The following is a 15,423-nucleotide window of genomic DNA, read 5'->3' on the forward strand; positions in this document are numbered from 1 at the left end:
ACCGCCAGCCGGGGCGTGATTAGCAGGGTGAGAACAAGGAATCGGAAAGTGATGAGACGGTCAGAAGCTCTTCAGACCCGACCACGCCTAACGCTAAAAGAAGAGCAGGATTACAGATCGATCGATATACCATATGTTTTGCTGCTAGCAGCCAAAGCCGAAGAGTTACTATCTGGTGCTAGGAGATGAGCGGCCTTTCATAACCCAGTGTGTGCGCACGCACAGACCAGCGAAATGACCGGCTCATTTCGAGGAGATCTTGTTCGCATATGCTGGAGTAGCTTACGAAGTAGGGCTAAATGATTGTTCCGCTCGGACTACAATTTACCCCACCCACAATGCTCTTTCACGACAGTTGAGCTCCTCATTGACAGGTATGGAGGCACGCTGACATCAAGTGACCGGCCGGCGTATTATTAGGGTCTGGTTCCTTATAATGAACTAAAAGGCTTATTATCCGCTAGGATATCCAGCAGCAGATTCAATAATGGTTACATGTCTATAACTATTAGGGGGCTAAATGGCCTTGGCTTTTGCCATCCCGATATTATGGGCTGGCAACTCCGGGCGGTCACAGTACTACGTAGGTCATTTACTTTCACCACTATCCTCGTGGTCAATTATAATATTCATACTCTAGCTGTCCTTGCTGCATGAACACCTACCTAATCATTTAGAAAGTGTCTGGTCTTCGCCCATGAAACAGAAACCTGACACGATGGCATCCTTTTTAGGGAAGGGAGGCGCTACCGCCACACCAGCCAGGCTTCCTCCACACCGGCCTCTGCTCATGCCACACCCTCCGGCTACCTTCCGCCTACCTTAGTAGGTAAGACTCACTCCCTTTTAAGTAAGGCTCGCTTCCTATTAGGTAAGGCTTGCTTTTTTCAACAGACAGAATTATACCGCCTTCTTATTTAGGACTTTAGTCTGCCTGAGGTCTGAATTTTCTGCCTCAGGTGATAATAATCTTAAAGTAGCAAGCGGTATGATTCTGCTGGGCGCAAAAAGCAAGCCTTACCTACTAAGGTAGGCGGAAGGTAGCCGGAGGGTGTGGCATGAGCAGAGGCCGGTGTGGAGGAAGCCTGGCTGGTGTGGCGGTAGCGTCCCCCTTAGGGAAAAGCAAGGATTACGAATCACTGATATAGATCTGCTAACCGGTGCGCACATTTGCCAGGCAGGAAAAGCCAAAAACAATCAATAGGTACAATAGGCGGGATAGATAAGGAGTTAGAACTTGGAGAGGTTCTTACTTCTCGTTTGGATTTTCGAGCTTGAGTAGGCATGTATATCGATAACGGGCTATCTCGGCACACATTTAGTGCGGGCTCTTATGGACATCGTGCTGAAGGTCACCGATGGTCTTGCAGGAAGGAAGAATTGAAGATCCTTTAGTCTGAAGAAAACGTTCGAGGAATATATAACGCTGATTAACTACTGTTGCTCACTGGATGGCCTCAGGAACCAGTTCAGCCATAAGATGACGAACTTGCTTACACCCAAAGCAAACCCCACTATTTCTAATGGCAGAAATACAGGCGACATCGGCGAACCTTCAACAATAGACGACGTCATAGCTTCGCGTTCTACTAATGGCTGACGCTGTTTATCAGCAACTCTGTATTTCCCCATGCATCTACTCAGTGCTTATCTTGAGCTGAGATTCGATCTCCTGGCTGCGATAATTGACCCTTAGGTAGTTCTTTGCGACCAATCAATAACCTGCTAATGATGGCCTTGATATTCATCTACAAAAAGAACCTACTGATGTACAAAGAGGACGATCTTCATCATACCCTCTTCGCACTTGTGGAAATCCTTGAACCCGATGACGTGTGCCACGGGGCGTTCTAGGCCCAAAATGTACCGCTTTTATGCCGTTCTCTCCGTTACAAATGTGGAAACTACGATTGTGACCTAGGACACGCGCTCGTAACTCGAGCACAATGGAGAATCGCATTCACCACGCTGTGAGTGCCGCTGATCTAAGTCTTCAATCTGAAAGCGCGCTTTCCGCTGGTACTAAGGGTTGGAAGTAAGGAAGTCTTGCAGCTAACAAACAACTATAAACTACTACCTAAAGCCACTTGCACCAGTTGTGGATGCTGCCTTGAAGACACCGATTCGGACTTTCCTAGATGTGGCAGCACTGCATGGCCTACTCTGGTCAGAAAGCCAATTCTCACCCACACGCAATGTGAGGAAGCACTGAACTCAATTTCCCTCATATCAACTTTACCCTGACACAGTGAAGTGGGTGAGATTGTTGATTCCATGTTGTGATGTATTGAAAGGCCGTCACGATACGCCTGAATGCGACATGAGTCAGTTGGGGTTTATATTCTGATCCACATCAAGTGAGAACAACTAACAGACACACTTATATGACCACATCTTACGGGCCTGTGTTGACAGCTCGTCAATATGATACATGATTTCTTCTCCTATGTTGGCAAGTGCATGTGCCTAGCGCAATATGCGGTGGATGCAGATATTTCTGTGGCATGCAGAATCGGAGGTAATCCACACCGCCGTTGCTCATAACTGACTTATGAATGCTTGCGAAGCATAAACGATATCACAAAAAGCGGGGTCACTCCTCAGATCGAGGTCATGTTGCACACTTTGGCCAGAGCTCGGAAACTAACGCGTGGTGGTTGGCTAGCATTAGACCCACTGATACCAGTTACTTCTCTATCAAGTTGAGCTCAATGGCTACAACGTGCATGACATGTTATCTCGCGCTTGCTTATTGCTCATCTGCTCAGGGACATGTGGTGTGCCAGGAAGCGGGTGACGGCGCGTGTCTGGGTCCGAGCTTGACAGCTGTCTCCACCCTAATAAGGAGTCGTGTCTGTCGAAGTAGCCATTTAGAAATGATCCAGTACCGATTCGTCCATTACAGAGCTTATTGCTCCTCCCAAATTTGTCGGGGCGATCATTCTGTTAGCTCCTAGGGGGTCTATCCTTGTTTCGTGTGTACGTGTGTATTTAGGCTGCCCCGTTTAATTGAAAATTCTAGGGTTCTGCTAGGTAGCCCGAGAGTCGAACTTCCGGTATCCGTTGCGGGCCTCGAGGCATCCGGCCACCGAGTTGCATATCGCCCTCGTCTGGAATTATCATTGCTCCTCTCACATTATTAACTGACGTCTCCTATTGGGCTGACACGCGGGACGCGGACGGACCGTAACACAGCGTACAGATCGCCTCTCCACTCTATCTGCAGTTCAACGTCCAATCGATGCCATCAGCTGCAAGTCTGCCGTTTCATTCTCAACAGCCTCTTCATAGCCTTCTCAATATTGGTTTTGGCTTTAACGGAAAGTGAGGAGAACATTGGAGTACTTTAGTGAACCAGAGGACTAGCAGGTGGACGAATTTGAAACGACAGAAGAAAGTATGAATGCTGGGAAAACAGGAGGAGCCAGGCGCATATGCCGTTTCATCGCAGCACTATCAACTAGCATCGTCCGCTCCATCGCCTAGATCTAGTGGCAACATATGTCCGACACTTACCCCGCTTCCATCTTCATGCTGTTGCCCACACCTCCTGCTTGATACGGCGTCGTGACGCCAGTATGTTCGCGATTGCAGCTCAGGTGCGACCGACCCGAAGACTTATAATCGGCCCTCACCCCGGTCCTCCAGCATGCATGACAACCAAATTAAAGCCTTCATTTAAGACATCATGCCTACTGTTCTGGCCCTTATTGGGATATCTTACCTCGCATACACCATTTGTGCTGCCATCTGGAACATCTACTTACATCCGCTCCGTCGGATCCCCGGACCAAAGCTATGGCTGGCTTTTCCCATCTTGCGCTACATCTCAAACATGAGAGGAGTACTAGATAGGGACATGCGAGCACTCCACAAGAGGTACGGTGGGGTCGTCCGCTTCACCCCAAATGAGGTTTCCTTCATCACCACCCAGGCATGGAAAGACATTTATGGCCACGGACATCGGCAGTTGCCCAAGGTATCAGGGTCAGCGAGCAATCCTAAGGACATTATCAGTGCAAATGACTCCGATCATACTCGATTTCGCAAGGCGATATCCCATGCTTTCTCTGCTAAGGGCCTTCAAGCCCAAGAACCATTCATCATGGATTACGTCGACAAGCTTATCAATAAGCTGCACGGCATGGCTGAGTCACAAGTAGCCGTGGATATGGCGAAGTGGTACAACCTTACCACATTCGACCTGATTGGAGATCTCGCGTTTGGACAATCATTCGGTGGACTGGACTCAACAGAGTACCACTACTGGGTATCGACTATCTTTGAGTTCATTAAAGCCATAGCATTCGCTAAGTTCAAAGATGATTATCCGATGGTATTTAACGCCCTGAAGCGATTCCTACCAAAACACCTCCTGGAGGCGAAAAGAAGACAGGATGAATATAGCTGGAATACAGTACAGACACGGTTGCACGACCAGACAGACCGTGGCCAAGCGGATTTCATGCAGTCCATGCTTCGTCACCGCGGCGACAAAGACGGGCTGACTGATGAGGAACTTGCAGCCAATGCAAGCATCCTTGTCATTGCTGGCAGTGAGACCACAGCAACACTTCTGTCGGGGCTGACGTACTGGTTGCTACAACGCCCTAAGGAAATGGAAAAAGTCAAGTTCGAAGTGCGATCTGTCATGAAGACTGAGGAAGATATCACCGTCAACAATGCTACAGCTAAGCTTCCGTACATGTTGGCATGTATAGATGAGGCATTTCGCATGTACCCACCTGTTGCGGGTCATTTGCAGCGATACATACCAGACCAGCCTACTGAGATTTCGGGATATCTCCTCCCCAAAAAGGCAAGTCCCACTCAGAATAGTGAAATAACCAATGCTAATACCTTTCAGACCAGAGTATCTGTTCATCAGTCTGCTGCATACTGGTCGCCTCTTAATTTCTATAAACCCGAAGAATTTATTCCCGAACGTTGGTTGCCTGATACGAAGAATGATCCTTCGTCGCCGTTCTATCATGATAATCGGGAGATTCTGCAGCCATTCTCAGTTGGTCCCCGGAATTGTATAGGTCGAAACTTGGCTTATGCAGAAATGCGTGTGATTTTTGCCAGAGTACTATGGAACTTTGACATCGAATTGTGTGAGGAGAGTCGGGAATGGCATAATCAGAAGTCATACAACCTGTGGGCGAAACCTCCACTTATGTGCAAGCTCAAGGCTAGGGTTCATTGATGCTCTCACTTGGATGTGCCTGTGGTGTACAACAAGTCTTTCGCTCAGGACGATCAATTGCTTGATAGGGGTTTAGTATATAGCAGAATATTATTCGTTCTCAATTCGATGTTTCAGTACGCCTTAACTGCACCTAACGACTTGGAGTTAACCAGCAGGATTGGTGATTATGAGCCCGCCCGAGCTCTTTCCTGAAGCTCAACTGGACTCCTGCATGGAGTATCAACCCAAAATCTTCTCGTACGGTTCAAAGCCATGCCTTGAACTCTTTTTAGGTTGGTCTATGCAGATCCGGGGTGAGCTACCCCGAGTTCTCCTCACCCCCGCAAATGCGGGGTGACGGACATCCTCCGATACTTAAGCCCTGCTCTGTTTTCACTTCAATCTTTGCACCCGGCCTCTTTCCCACTGCATAGGGATCTGTCGCAATGTCTAAGCCAACAGAAGAGTATACTGAATATCACGAGGATACAGCGAAGATCCAAGAATCGACCCAAGATGCCATCTACCAAACATATGTTGCCAAGAGCCCCGAATGGCATCGGAAGATGACCAAGCAGCTCCTGCGAAAGGTGGACATTCATCTTCTTCCATTTCTGGTGGTGATGTATTTGCTCAACTTTCTCGACAGAAAGTACGTTCTGCCCAGCACTGGACAAGTCTACCGTAGACTGACACCTACCTCAGTAACCTTTCACAGGCCCGACTAGGCTCTCTCGAACAAGACCTCGGAATGAAAGGAACAGACTACAACCTAGCCACGAGTATCCTCTTCGTCGGGTATCTCCTCATGCAACTGCCGTCGAACCTCCTTCTTACGCGCGTGCGACCGTCATTATTCCTGGGGACATCAATGGCTATTTGGGGTGTCATCTCGGCCTGTCAGGCTGCAACACAATCATTCACGGGATTGGTCCTTGCACGTTTCTTCCTTGGCTTTGTGGAAGCGCCATTCTTTCCGGGTGCAATCATGCTGATGTAAGTTGTGCAACAATAAGCCTATTTGTGCAGTGCTAATGTGTACAGGTCGAGTTGGTATACTAGACAAGAGGTAGGCATTAAGCCAGTCTGACCTATGACATGTTGAACTGACCGATATAGCTGAGTCATCGCATTGCGTGGTTTTATGCCGGAAGCTCTTTAGCAAATGCGTTTGGTGGTCTGATTGGAGCTGGAGTGCTCGGCAACTTGGACGGTGCGCATGGGATAGCAGGGTGGCGATGGCTCTTTATCATCGAAGGGTGCATTACTGTTGGGATATCGCTGACTTCAACGTGAGCTTTCCAATGTCGATCTGATAGTCATGGTGATTTCTGACTGTATAGACTACTGTTGCCTAACTACCCCGCTACCACCTCATGGCTCGACGAAACAGAGAAGCTATACGCGCAATGGCGACTCATCCACGACGCTGGAGAGGCGGACGAAGCCACATCGAGCAACATCAAAGAAGCGCTTTATCTAGTGTTCTCAGATAAGCGAATCTATCTTTTCATCCTGCTCCAGCATACGTCGCTCTTATCGCAAAACTTCCAATACTTCTTCCCCACCATCGTCGAGACCCTCGGCTATGGAAATATCGAGACTTTGCTAATAACTGCACCTGTCTGGATCGCTACCTTCTTCGTATCGCTCTTCGTGACATGGACATCCGGAAAGACAAACGATCGCGGAATACATATTATCTTGTTGATGCTTGTTAGTGTTGTGGGATGCATCATATGCACTGCTACGACGAACATTGGTGCGAGATTTTTTGGCATGTTCCTGTAAGCATCCCTCCATTGCTTTTCTCTGCTTTCTGGCATTCAAGCTCAATGATAATGTAGAATGCCCATGGGCGCCGTATCTGCCTACCAAATTATCATTGCCTGGGTGGCCAACTCCTTCCCCCGCCCGCTGGTAAAACGCTCAGCTGCAATCGCAACGGCAAACATGATTGGCAACACAGCGTCCATTTATGGAAGTTATATGTGGCCGTCGTCATCAGGACCAAGATATATTGCCGGTGGTAGTGCTACGGCAGGGATAGCCCTCCTTGTTGCGATTATTGCTTTTGTCATTCGTGTTGTGCACCTAAGGGTGAATAAGGCGTTGGATGCGGCGGAACAGGACAGGGGAGGAGTTGAGGTTGATAATTTGGAAGCGCGCAATGCTGGGTTTAGATATATTCTTTAAAGCTGCTCTTGGGGAATATCATTAAGAGGTTTTAGAAATTTAGATGGGGTTGGAGGCGCTCAGATGACGATGGGGATGACCTCATCTGCAACACAGGACAGATTGAAATGCCGCATCACCATATACTTCTGCAACTCGTGTCGTAGGCTCCAACATTCTTCCCGATGCTAATGCGATAGCCCAGGAGTGAGATAAGCTTATTGACATGACGTGGACTAGTCTGTACTCTGTTTGCCAAAGATCTCATGATCTAGCTCCACTTATTCCAGTGATGTACTTAAATATCAGAGACTATCCAGATAGCTTATCACAAAACTTATTTACCCACCTCCCTCCTTTCTCCACATCGCTTACACAATCCTGAAAATGAAGTTCCTCCACATAATCCTCCCCCTAGTAGGCTATGTCCTAGCCCAAACCTCCACCACGACTACCACCCTCTCATCCTCAACCTCATCCACCTCCTCCACCACAATCCAAATCTTCAACATCCTCCCCACCTCACTAACCTCCCAAACGACCACCCCAACTCCCTCAACCACCCTCGCTACCTTCGATGCGAGCATCATCTCCGCCTCATCCTCCACCACCATCCTCGCCGTAACCTGCAACGGCGCGTGTCCCATCCCATCCATCTACACGATCACCGCGGCGCCCTCCACCTACGTCGAGCACGGCACCTTCATCGGCTCTGCAAACGGCCTTACAGTGACAACCTCCCAAAGCAACGCGTGCAATATCACCTCCTCGACGCAGGCCGCATCGTGCTCTGTCACTATCGGGTACTATGGGACTGTGAGTGGGGGGCAGAACTCCTCGTCTGTGGTTTCTTCGGGCACGTCCTATGGATCCGGTGAGATTTGGTATATGCCTGTTACTGTCACAGCGGGAGCGGAGAAGTTGGCTGCTGCAACGCAGACGGCTGGGGGTGGGGGTGGAGGGAGTGGGAGTGGGAGTTCGAGTGGTGGGGGGAGGGTTGAAGTGGGTGGATGGGGTTGGGGTTGGGCTTTAGGGGTTGGGATGATGGGTGTGTTGGTTTGAGTTATGGGTTGGGTTGACTGTCTGTTTGAAAGGTTGCAAAGGGTGTGAGTGAATGGGGAATTGGATGTTATCTTGTCTCTGTCGGGGCTCTTTGAAATATGTTATTGGTTTAACCTGTTGTGCTTTGAGATTCTCAAAGCTGGTAACATCCTTTCTAATCTAATAGGCTGGAGATAAAGTGTACTTGTCCGTTCTAATTGATTTGTGGAAACTCCCAATATTCACACTACATTCGTCCATTGTCGAGAGCCTTAGCTTGTCCTGGCATGCGTGATCAATTGGTGTTGAATTGCATACAGTAGCAAAACCGGTTATATCCCATGTATGAGGCATAGGGATAACTGAGAATACCGAGATATATGTTGGGTTCGTCGGTTCCACACATGAGATACTGTTTTAGGTGCTGGAAGTCAGTGGAAGCCGTCGTTATATTGAACTGTACGAATATATCAGCTTACAACAGCACCGATATTCGGTATTAGCCGGGTATACAAGTCAGTATCGCTTAACAGAGCGTTAGATGTGTACACAATCTCTGCCATATCTATTCACAATGAAATTATTACACTGCATCTCAATTTGCGCTTTCTGAAGCAACACCCGACCCATCGGAACCCCCCAGTCAAGAAGAACAATTTATATAAATTACCGCGATGTGCCCATCTCTATATAAATCCAACTGATCCTGATGCCTTCGCCTGCCTCACAAGAACCCCTAACCCTCTGATTTGACAATATCTCATACGGGTAAATAAGTTAACCACCAAGTGCTGTGGCACTGACACTTGCCGCAGCAATGGAGGAATCGCAGCCAGATGTCGCTGGCCCTCCCGGCGCACGCACCGCATGTAAGTTATCTCCACGTTCCATACCATAGCTAATTCCTTCAGGTGGAAGCTGTGCGATCCGTGGAAAGACTTGCAGGGTCAAAGAAGGAGAGACCGCCTGTACTAGATGCTCGCGTCATGGGCTCAATGAATGCGATGCGTATTTTGCAATGGTGCAACGCCTTAAGGATGAGAGAGAGTATGCCACAGCCACGTATACCTCACAATTCTCACTGACAAATGTAGATCCAAAGACAAACTTATCGATGAGGTCGCTGACCTGCGAGAAGAATTCAACACATTCTTGAGAAATACGCCTGGCGCAGTGTCCCTGTCTGATGCAGTTATCCGTCTCAGAAATCTTCGCATCGAATCAGGCCCCGGAGGTAGTACAGCGCCTGCGGAAAGTGATCTCATCTCAGAGGGTGTTGTCTCTCTAGAAGAGGCAGAAGGCCTGTTCAACATGTTTACTACATGTGTTAATCCGCTTCTATGGGATGGGCTTCTCATGCAACACGAGACTCTAGACTCTGCCCGCAGGTCATCGGCGATGCTCACGGCAGCCATCCTTTCTGTCGCTGCATTACTTGCTCCGGACCAAGCCGAAGTATACGAGAAATGCCACGAAGTCTTCGTCTCTCTCTCCCTCATGCGGAGGTTGATGGATCCTCACCATAATAGCTTGGACGATGTTCGCGCTTTGTGCATTGGTGCATTCTACTTCAAGTATATGGGAGAGCACCTTTCTAGCGAGGCCATTCACATTTCAAGCGAGCTCAGCCTAGATGAAGCCTTCTATCGGTACATGCGGGGCGAGGTAGCCGATATGGAACAGGTTCGGCTGTGGTGTCTCACCTATATATGCGGCCAATACTTCACCACTGGGCGTGGTTGTCCTCCAAAGGACGTCGGATTTAAAGCGATCTGGGATATGACGCGGATTCCCATTCCAGAGGTTGCCAGTGACGAAGACCGAAGGCTAATCGCCCTCGCTTTATACTTCGATACTCTGGCAAATGCTCATGCGACCTTTTATACAGATTGCAGATATCCACTGAAAAAAGACGATATGGTGACAATACGCGCGTTAGAAGACGCTGTTAGGCGATGCCTGCAGGAGTATCCGACTGGAACATTCCATACCGACCACCCTCACTCTTCTTTCCCGCAGGATTTGAAGAACGTGTTTCACGCCTTTGCTCAGTTTCAGCTCTATTCTCTGGCATTTCGTGGTATCTTTCCTTATGATAATAGTCCGACGAATTTCGAAGCGTGGACATTCGAGCATTGCGGTACTGCGCGTGCTGCAATTGACGCTGCTATAAGAGTACTGTCCGTCATAGGAACTGACAGTGATCTCTCATTGAATCTCCGCTATGTTCCCATTTATGTCCATCAGATGGTGGGATTTTGTGCTTCCTTTCTACTGAGAATTGTCGGATTAAATATGGGCCTCGCGGGCAGCGCTACAGGTGACATTTTTCAGCTCAAGCTGCCTATTGATTCTGGGCGCATTGTCCACATTGGAATGCGCGTAGCCCGGTGTCTGCTTACAAAAGGTGCCGATCTCAACGAGGGGCATACGTGTAATATCGTGGGCACGAGTCTGATGAACATGTTGCAGATGCTTTCTGACTTGCATTGGGCTAGCACTAGCGAGGTACCAGTACACGGATGGGGCCAACTGCTACAGTACCTGATGACAGACATCGATGCGTCTATTGCTAGTTATCCTGATGGGACATTCGGCATTGGCTTCAATCACCTGTTGCCATACTGGTTTGAAAGACAGGAAATAATCTAGATGCATCATCAACAACCAGCTCTTTCTTTCTAGCTCGAATTGAAGACCCTGCGGTTACAAGCGTGCCCTGGCTGGCTCGCCATCCAACGACGCAGATTGCTTTGGAATCAAATGATCCACATCTAATGTGTTCAACAGGCCCGGATGAGCCTGTGATAGATTCGTAATCCCCAACAATTTCATGGTCGTCTCTAATTCATCTCTCATAACTGCGACCGTCAGCATTCCCACCTTAACACCTTATCACTATCAGGTAAGGAAAACATACTCTCAATCAACCTCTCCACCCCGTCCTGTCCGTAACACAAGCTGTACAGGAAATGCCTTGCCATACCAACGGCCTTCGCACCCAGACAAATAGCCTTGATTATATCCGTTCCCCGTCGAATACCCCCATCGACAAATACCTCCAACCGATCAAACACCTGCGGACAGCTCCGCCGGATCTCCATCAACACAGCAATCGATGAAGTAGAGCTGCCAATCACAATCAGTACGACTCACCACACCTCCTCAACTGACAACAAAAGACAAAGAACTCACGTATCCAAGCTCCTACCCCCATGATTACTAACCACAATCCCGTTCACCCCATACTCCATTGCCAACACCGCATCCTCCGCCGTCTGCACCCCCTTCAACACAATAGGCAGAAAAGTATTCTCTTTCAACCACGCCAGATCCTCCCACGTGAAACCAGCATCAATATACTGTCCCATTGATCTTCCCAACCCGCCTCCCTTCTCATCATTGCCACCAATACACGCCCCACTCATGGGTAACGGCGTTCTAAATCGGATATCGTGAGGATCCAGCGGGACCCGCTCATCCGCTTCTCGCTTCCCAGCGACGGGCGCATCCACAGTCACGAAGATCGCTTTCGCTCCGTTCTGCTCTGCGGTGCGGAGAAGGCGCTTCGATGCCTCCCTGTCTTTGTTTACGTAGAGTTGGAAGAAGAATGGGGTGTTGTTATTCTTCGTTTGCTTGGCTGCGGCGGATGTTATTTCCGAGAGGTGGTAGGCTGCGTTTGTGGAGACCTTCATTCAATCACACTCTTTGTTAGATTTATACTCCTTAGACACCGTTGCTATCACAGTTGATAAGGGAGGGATAACATACACACATCCCAATCCCATACCTCGCACATCCTCTCGCCAAGGCAAGCTCGCCGTCCGGATGAACCAATGTCGCCATTGCCGCGGGACTCATGAATAGTGGTAAATCCATGCGACATCCCAGAATATTTGTCTTCATCGATACAGAGGTGACATTGCGGAGGATTCGCGGCCGGAGAAGGATGCGCTCGTACATAGCCCTGTTCGACTCATGTGTAATTGTATCTGTCGCAGCGGAGGAGTAGAAAGCCCATGTTTTTGGCGTAAGGGATTGAGAGGCTGCTTTTTCGAAGTCTTGCGCGGAGAGGATGGATGATAGGGGTGGGGGTTGTGCGGTTGTGGACATGATGGATTCGCTGCTAGTCATTCTTAGGTCGATTAATCAATTGTGGTATATTATCATGGAAGGAATGGGAGTGCGCCCGTCAACTATATAATATTTGATTCAGGAATTGAGTTTGTAGTATATCGGTGTAGTTCTAGACTTGTAAGATGTGAGTCGGCGTCGCTTAAACTTATTCCACCAATCATATTTGCCAATGGCGGAGATCATTACCGAGATATCTTATCGATCTCTCGGGCGAGAGGTTTACTGTAGGAAATACGTCATTCGGAAGAGAAAACCACGAGTACAGTCTTGTCGGGATATGGTTTCCGATGAGTCAGAAGAATCAAACATCTTAGGGTGTGGATTCCATGTTCCAGAGATAATTTCGTCTGTCAGGTAGTAAGTTTTTGGAATCTCAATGCCTGTGAGATAATAAGGGTGAATCTTAACATAAGAGTACTTTTATCTATATAGATCTACGTGGGAGTTGCAATGAAAAGTGGTCTTCGATCGACTTTACCATATTGCGCATTGGTTATTCAGTTTTGTATATTTCTTAAGCCGATACTGATGCTCTATGTGCTTACATACACGTGCATACACCAATTAGTCCTTTGAAACTTACTGGTGGATTCTCTGTATGCTATCCATGGTTCAGGAACAGACCCGAGTTTTCATCATCGCGCAACACGTCAAGCTACAGCTGAAATAAACCCTATGAAGAGATATCAAATATGAGCTAGCCACAACTCATCTAGACTGCTCACAGCCCTTTCCTGCTTCACGAGAAAGGCCAGCTGGATTCTTTGGGACTGGTGCTGTTTGGTCTGAGAGATCAGTTGACTCTGGATTGTGCTTGATAGATTGTCATATTTCGTTCCAATACAGTAAGTATATATGCCCATGAGCATTCTGCCACCCCATTTCTCATAATAACATAACAATAATTCTCGTACAAAAATCATCTATTGTTATAAACAAATAGTCATCCGAAGAATAATTTTCAAAATAAAACCAAGAAAAGACGCCCCCAAACCAAACCAAAAATAACCCAAGAGATTCTAAACCCATCATGCTCTGGTCAAGTATGTACACTCTTCTCTCATCTTCTCATATGCACAGTAATCCCATACTGCCATTCCTGTTTCCACTCTCTCTTAAGTTTCCATCCCTCAAACGATCTACTCCAACTTCGCCCCCTCCACAACCCTCGCATACCGATACGTAGTAGCAGAATAGAACAAATTCCCTGCCAAGCTCTGCACCACCGCCTGAGCAATGATATTCTGCGTTTCTGTAGTCGCCGCATCCATCCTCAGCCGCTGCTGCTCAACATGCAACTGACGTTCCACGTCGAGCAGAATGCGGCGCAGGATCCCCTTCGCCGTGTTATCCCCGACCATCATGTTATTTTGCAGCACACGGACGCTGTTAATCATGGTGCAGCCGCGGGTGTTTAGGTCATGGAGCTCCTTGGCATAGCTGTATAGGTCGTTGGTTAAGGAGGCGTGAATGAGGTATAGACGGCGGATGGTGGAGAGGCCGGCGATTTCGGTCGCGGTAGGGTGGACGTTTGTAGTGAAATGTATGGCGGCGTGGTCAAAACTGTATTCGAGACGTTGTTAGTGATGCATTTGACTAAGGAAGGGCCGGGGCGTTCCTACTCAGCGGCGAGATCATCCATGCGGTATTCTACATAGTCTTGGAGATTTGTGTAGTTTGCCATTCGGTCTTGGTCTTTCAGGATATGCGAGCGGGTATGTTGAGACCAGATCTTCAAGCCCTGGAGGAGCTCCAGTCCTGAGATAGGATCTTCGGTCAAGACTTCGTTTACGAATTTGCGCAGAATACGTTGTCTCCAGGGGAGACCTGGCTCACTATCTTCTTCCGGTGGGGGATTTTGCGGTAACCGGTCTGATTGTAGAAGTAGATCCAGAAAGGTTTCTCCCTGTACGGCATCAACAAGTTAGTAAGATAAAGCACCAGGTAAAAAGTCTTGCACGGAGAATTTCAAGTTCAGAAGGAAGCAACATGAAACATACAGCATCAGACCCGTCATGTGCCTCCACCACATCTGATCCACAAGTTAGCTCCTCCAAATTCTTCACTGCTTCACCTCGGATTACTCCAAACTGGTAAGGGTAGATAGGTAAACATACCATCATGCAGAAAAATCAACAAAATGGCCTTGGCCATGATCCTCGCACGCGCCACATTCGCTGCCGGAAACATATAAATTGTCCCTGTCACCGCCGTCTCAAGCACCTCATGCAACTTCTTCTGTGGAAGAGCATCTGGCGATGCTCCAAGCTGTGTACTTAGCAGACGACCACCACTCTTATCTTGACTTAGTGAGCGGCTCTGGGCCTCTTTCTGTATCTCGGAGACAATCTCGTCCAACAGTTCGCGGGCGGATTGCTCAACTTCCCGCCAGTGCTTGCATTGTACAGCTGCAGGGAAGGAGGTTGGCCATGGGACTCGGAGGTCTGTGGGCTGGATGTAGACGCATTCGTCGTGTGGGGGGTGTTGGAGGCATTCGCGGAGGTGAGGAAAGAAGTCGGATGAGGTGGGGATGTCGTGATCGGCGGGAACGGGGTTGAAGGCATAGTGGATAGACCGGATTAGGGGGCTTTTTGACTTTTCCCGATTGCCTTCTGTGCACGGGGGAGGTGTTCCTGTAATGGATTTGAGGATGCTGGGCAGGATCCATGGCTTGCCCATGGCTTCAAAGATCCCTTTTTGCCATTGGTGGTTAGTCTTTGGGTGACATTGGGCCTGTAGAAGGGAACCTAGGAATATTCGCACCTGATAGCATAATGAAATTGTTTCTGATGGAGGAAAAGGAAAAGCAAAACTTGGTATTGTCACTGCCTATCGAACTACTCATATCGCCTGATATTTATCCAACTTATATACTACGA

At 48.4% G+C, this 15,423-nt stretch overlaps 5 protein-coding genes across 5 annotated transcripts; 3 read left to right on the forward strand and 2 right to left on the reverse strand.

Annotated features, from left to right (window-relative positions):
* The first annotated feature begins 3,665 nt into the window (after positions 1–3,665).
* Positions 3,666–5,319, forward strand: BO85DRAFT_449387 (cytochrome P450). Its single transcript, XM_025660153.1, has 2 exons — positions 3,666–4,819; positions 4,868–5,319. Exons 1-2 carry the CDS (start codon positions 3,689–3,691, stop codon positions 5,207–5,209), a joined length of 1,473 nt encoding a protein of 490 aa, XP_025515317.1. The 5' UTR covers positions 3,666–3,688; the 3' UTR covers positions 5,210–5,319.
* A 305-nt stretch (positions 5,320–5,624) lies between these two features.
* BO85DRAFT_449388 (MFS transporter) lies at positions 5,625–7,520 on the forward strand. The gene is made up of 6 exons (XM_025660154.1): positions 5,625–5,843; positions 5,897–6,187; positions 6,236–6,260; positions 6,311–6,483; positions 6,535–6,978; positions 7,039–7,520. The coding sequence occupies exons 1-6, from the start codon at positions 5,638–5,640 to the stop codon at positions 7,385–7,387; spliced, it is 1,488 nt and encodes a 495-aa protein (XP_025515318.1). The 5' UTR covers positions 5,625–5,637; the 3' UTR covers positions 7,388–7,520.
* A 226-nt stretch (positions 7,521–7,746) lies between these two features.
* BO85DRAFT_520156 (fungal specific transcription factor domain-containing protein) lies at positions 7,747–11,059 on the forward strand (the record flags this gene model as incomplete). The annotated part of the gene is made up of 4 exons (XM_025665108.1): positions 7,747–8,342; positions 9,223–9,276; positions 9,319–9,454; positions 9,502–11,059. Exons 1-4 carry the CDS (start codon positions 7,754–7,756, stop codon positions 11,057–11,059), a joined length of 2,337 nt encoding a protein of 778 aa, XP_025515319.1. The 5' UTR covers positions 7,747–7,753.
* A 54-nt stretch (positions 11,060–11,113) lies between these two features.
* On the reverse strand, positions 11,114–12,520 carry BO85DRAFT_459471 (L-lactate dehydrogenase; the record flags this gene model as incomplete). Its single annotated transcript, XM_025661659.1, has 4 exons — positions 11,114–11,298; positions 11,328–11,536; positions 11,603–12,096; positions 12,179–12,520. The coding sequence occupies 4 exons, from the start codon at positions 12,518–12,520 to the stop codon at positions 11,114–11,116; spliced, it is 1,230 nt and encodes a 409-aa protein (XP_025515320.1).
* Positions 12,521–13,386: 866 nt separating this feature from the next.
* Positions 13,387–15,223, reverse strand: BO85DRAFT_477897 (terpene synthase family protein; the record flags this gene model as incomplete). Its single annotated transcript, XM_025662859.1, has 4 exons — positions 13,387–14,107; positions 14,167–14,450; positions 14,545–14,576; positions 14,662–15,223. 4 exons carry the CDS (start codon positions 15,221–15,223, stop codon positions 13,684–13,686), a joined length of 1,302 nt encoding a protein of 433 aa, XP_025515321.1. The 3' UTR covers positions 13,387–13,683.
* Positions 15,224–15,423: the final 200 nt, after the last annotated feature.

This window comes from Aspergillus piperis (assembly GCF_003184755.1).
Source record: "Aspergillus piperis CBS 112811 unplaced genomic scaffold BO85scaffold_9, whole genome shotgun sequence".
NCBI classification, from domain to species: Eukaryota; Fungi; Ascomycota; class Eurotiomycetes; order Eurotiales; family Aspergillaceae; genus Aspergillus; species Aspergillus piperis.

Coding starts and splice junctions, on each gene's coding strand:
- BO85DRAFT_449387 (XM_025660153.1), top strand. CDS start 3,689: ATGCCTACTGTTCTGGCCCTTATTGGGATATCTTACCTCGCATACACC. Junction 4,820..4,867: donor GATATCTCCTCCCCAAAAAG/GCAAGTCCCACT, acceptor AATACCTTTCAG/ACCAGAGTATCTGTTCATCA.
- BO85DRAFT_449388 (XM_025660154.1), top strand. CDS start 5,638: ATGTCTAAGCCAACAGAAGAGTATACTGAATATCACGAGGATACAGCG. Junction 6,261..6,310: donor GTTGGTATACTAGACAAGAG/GTAGGCATTAAG, acceptor TGACCGATATAG/CTGAGTCATCGCATTGCGTG. Junction 6,484..6,534: donor GGGATATCGCTGACTTCAAC/GTGAGCTTTCCA, acceptor CTGACTGTATAG/ACTACTGTTGCCTAACTACC.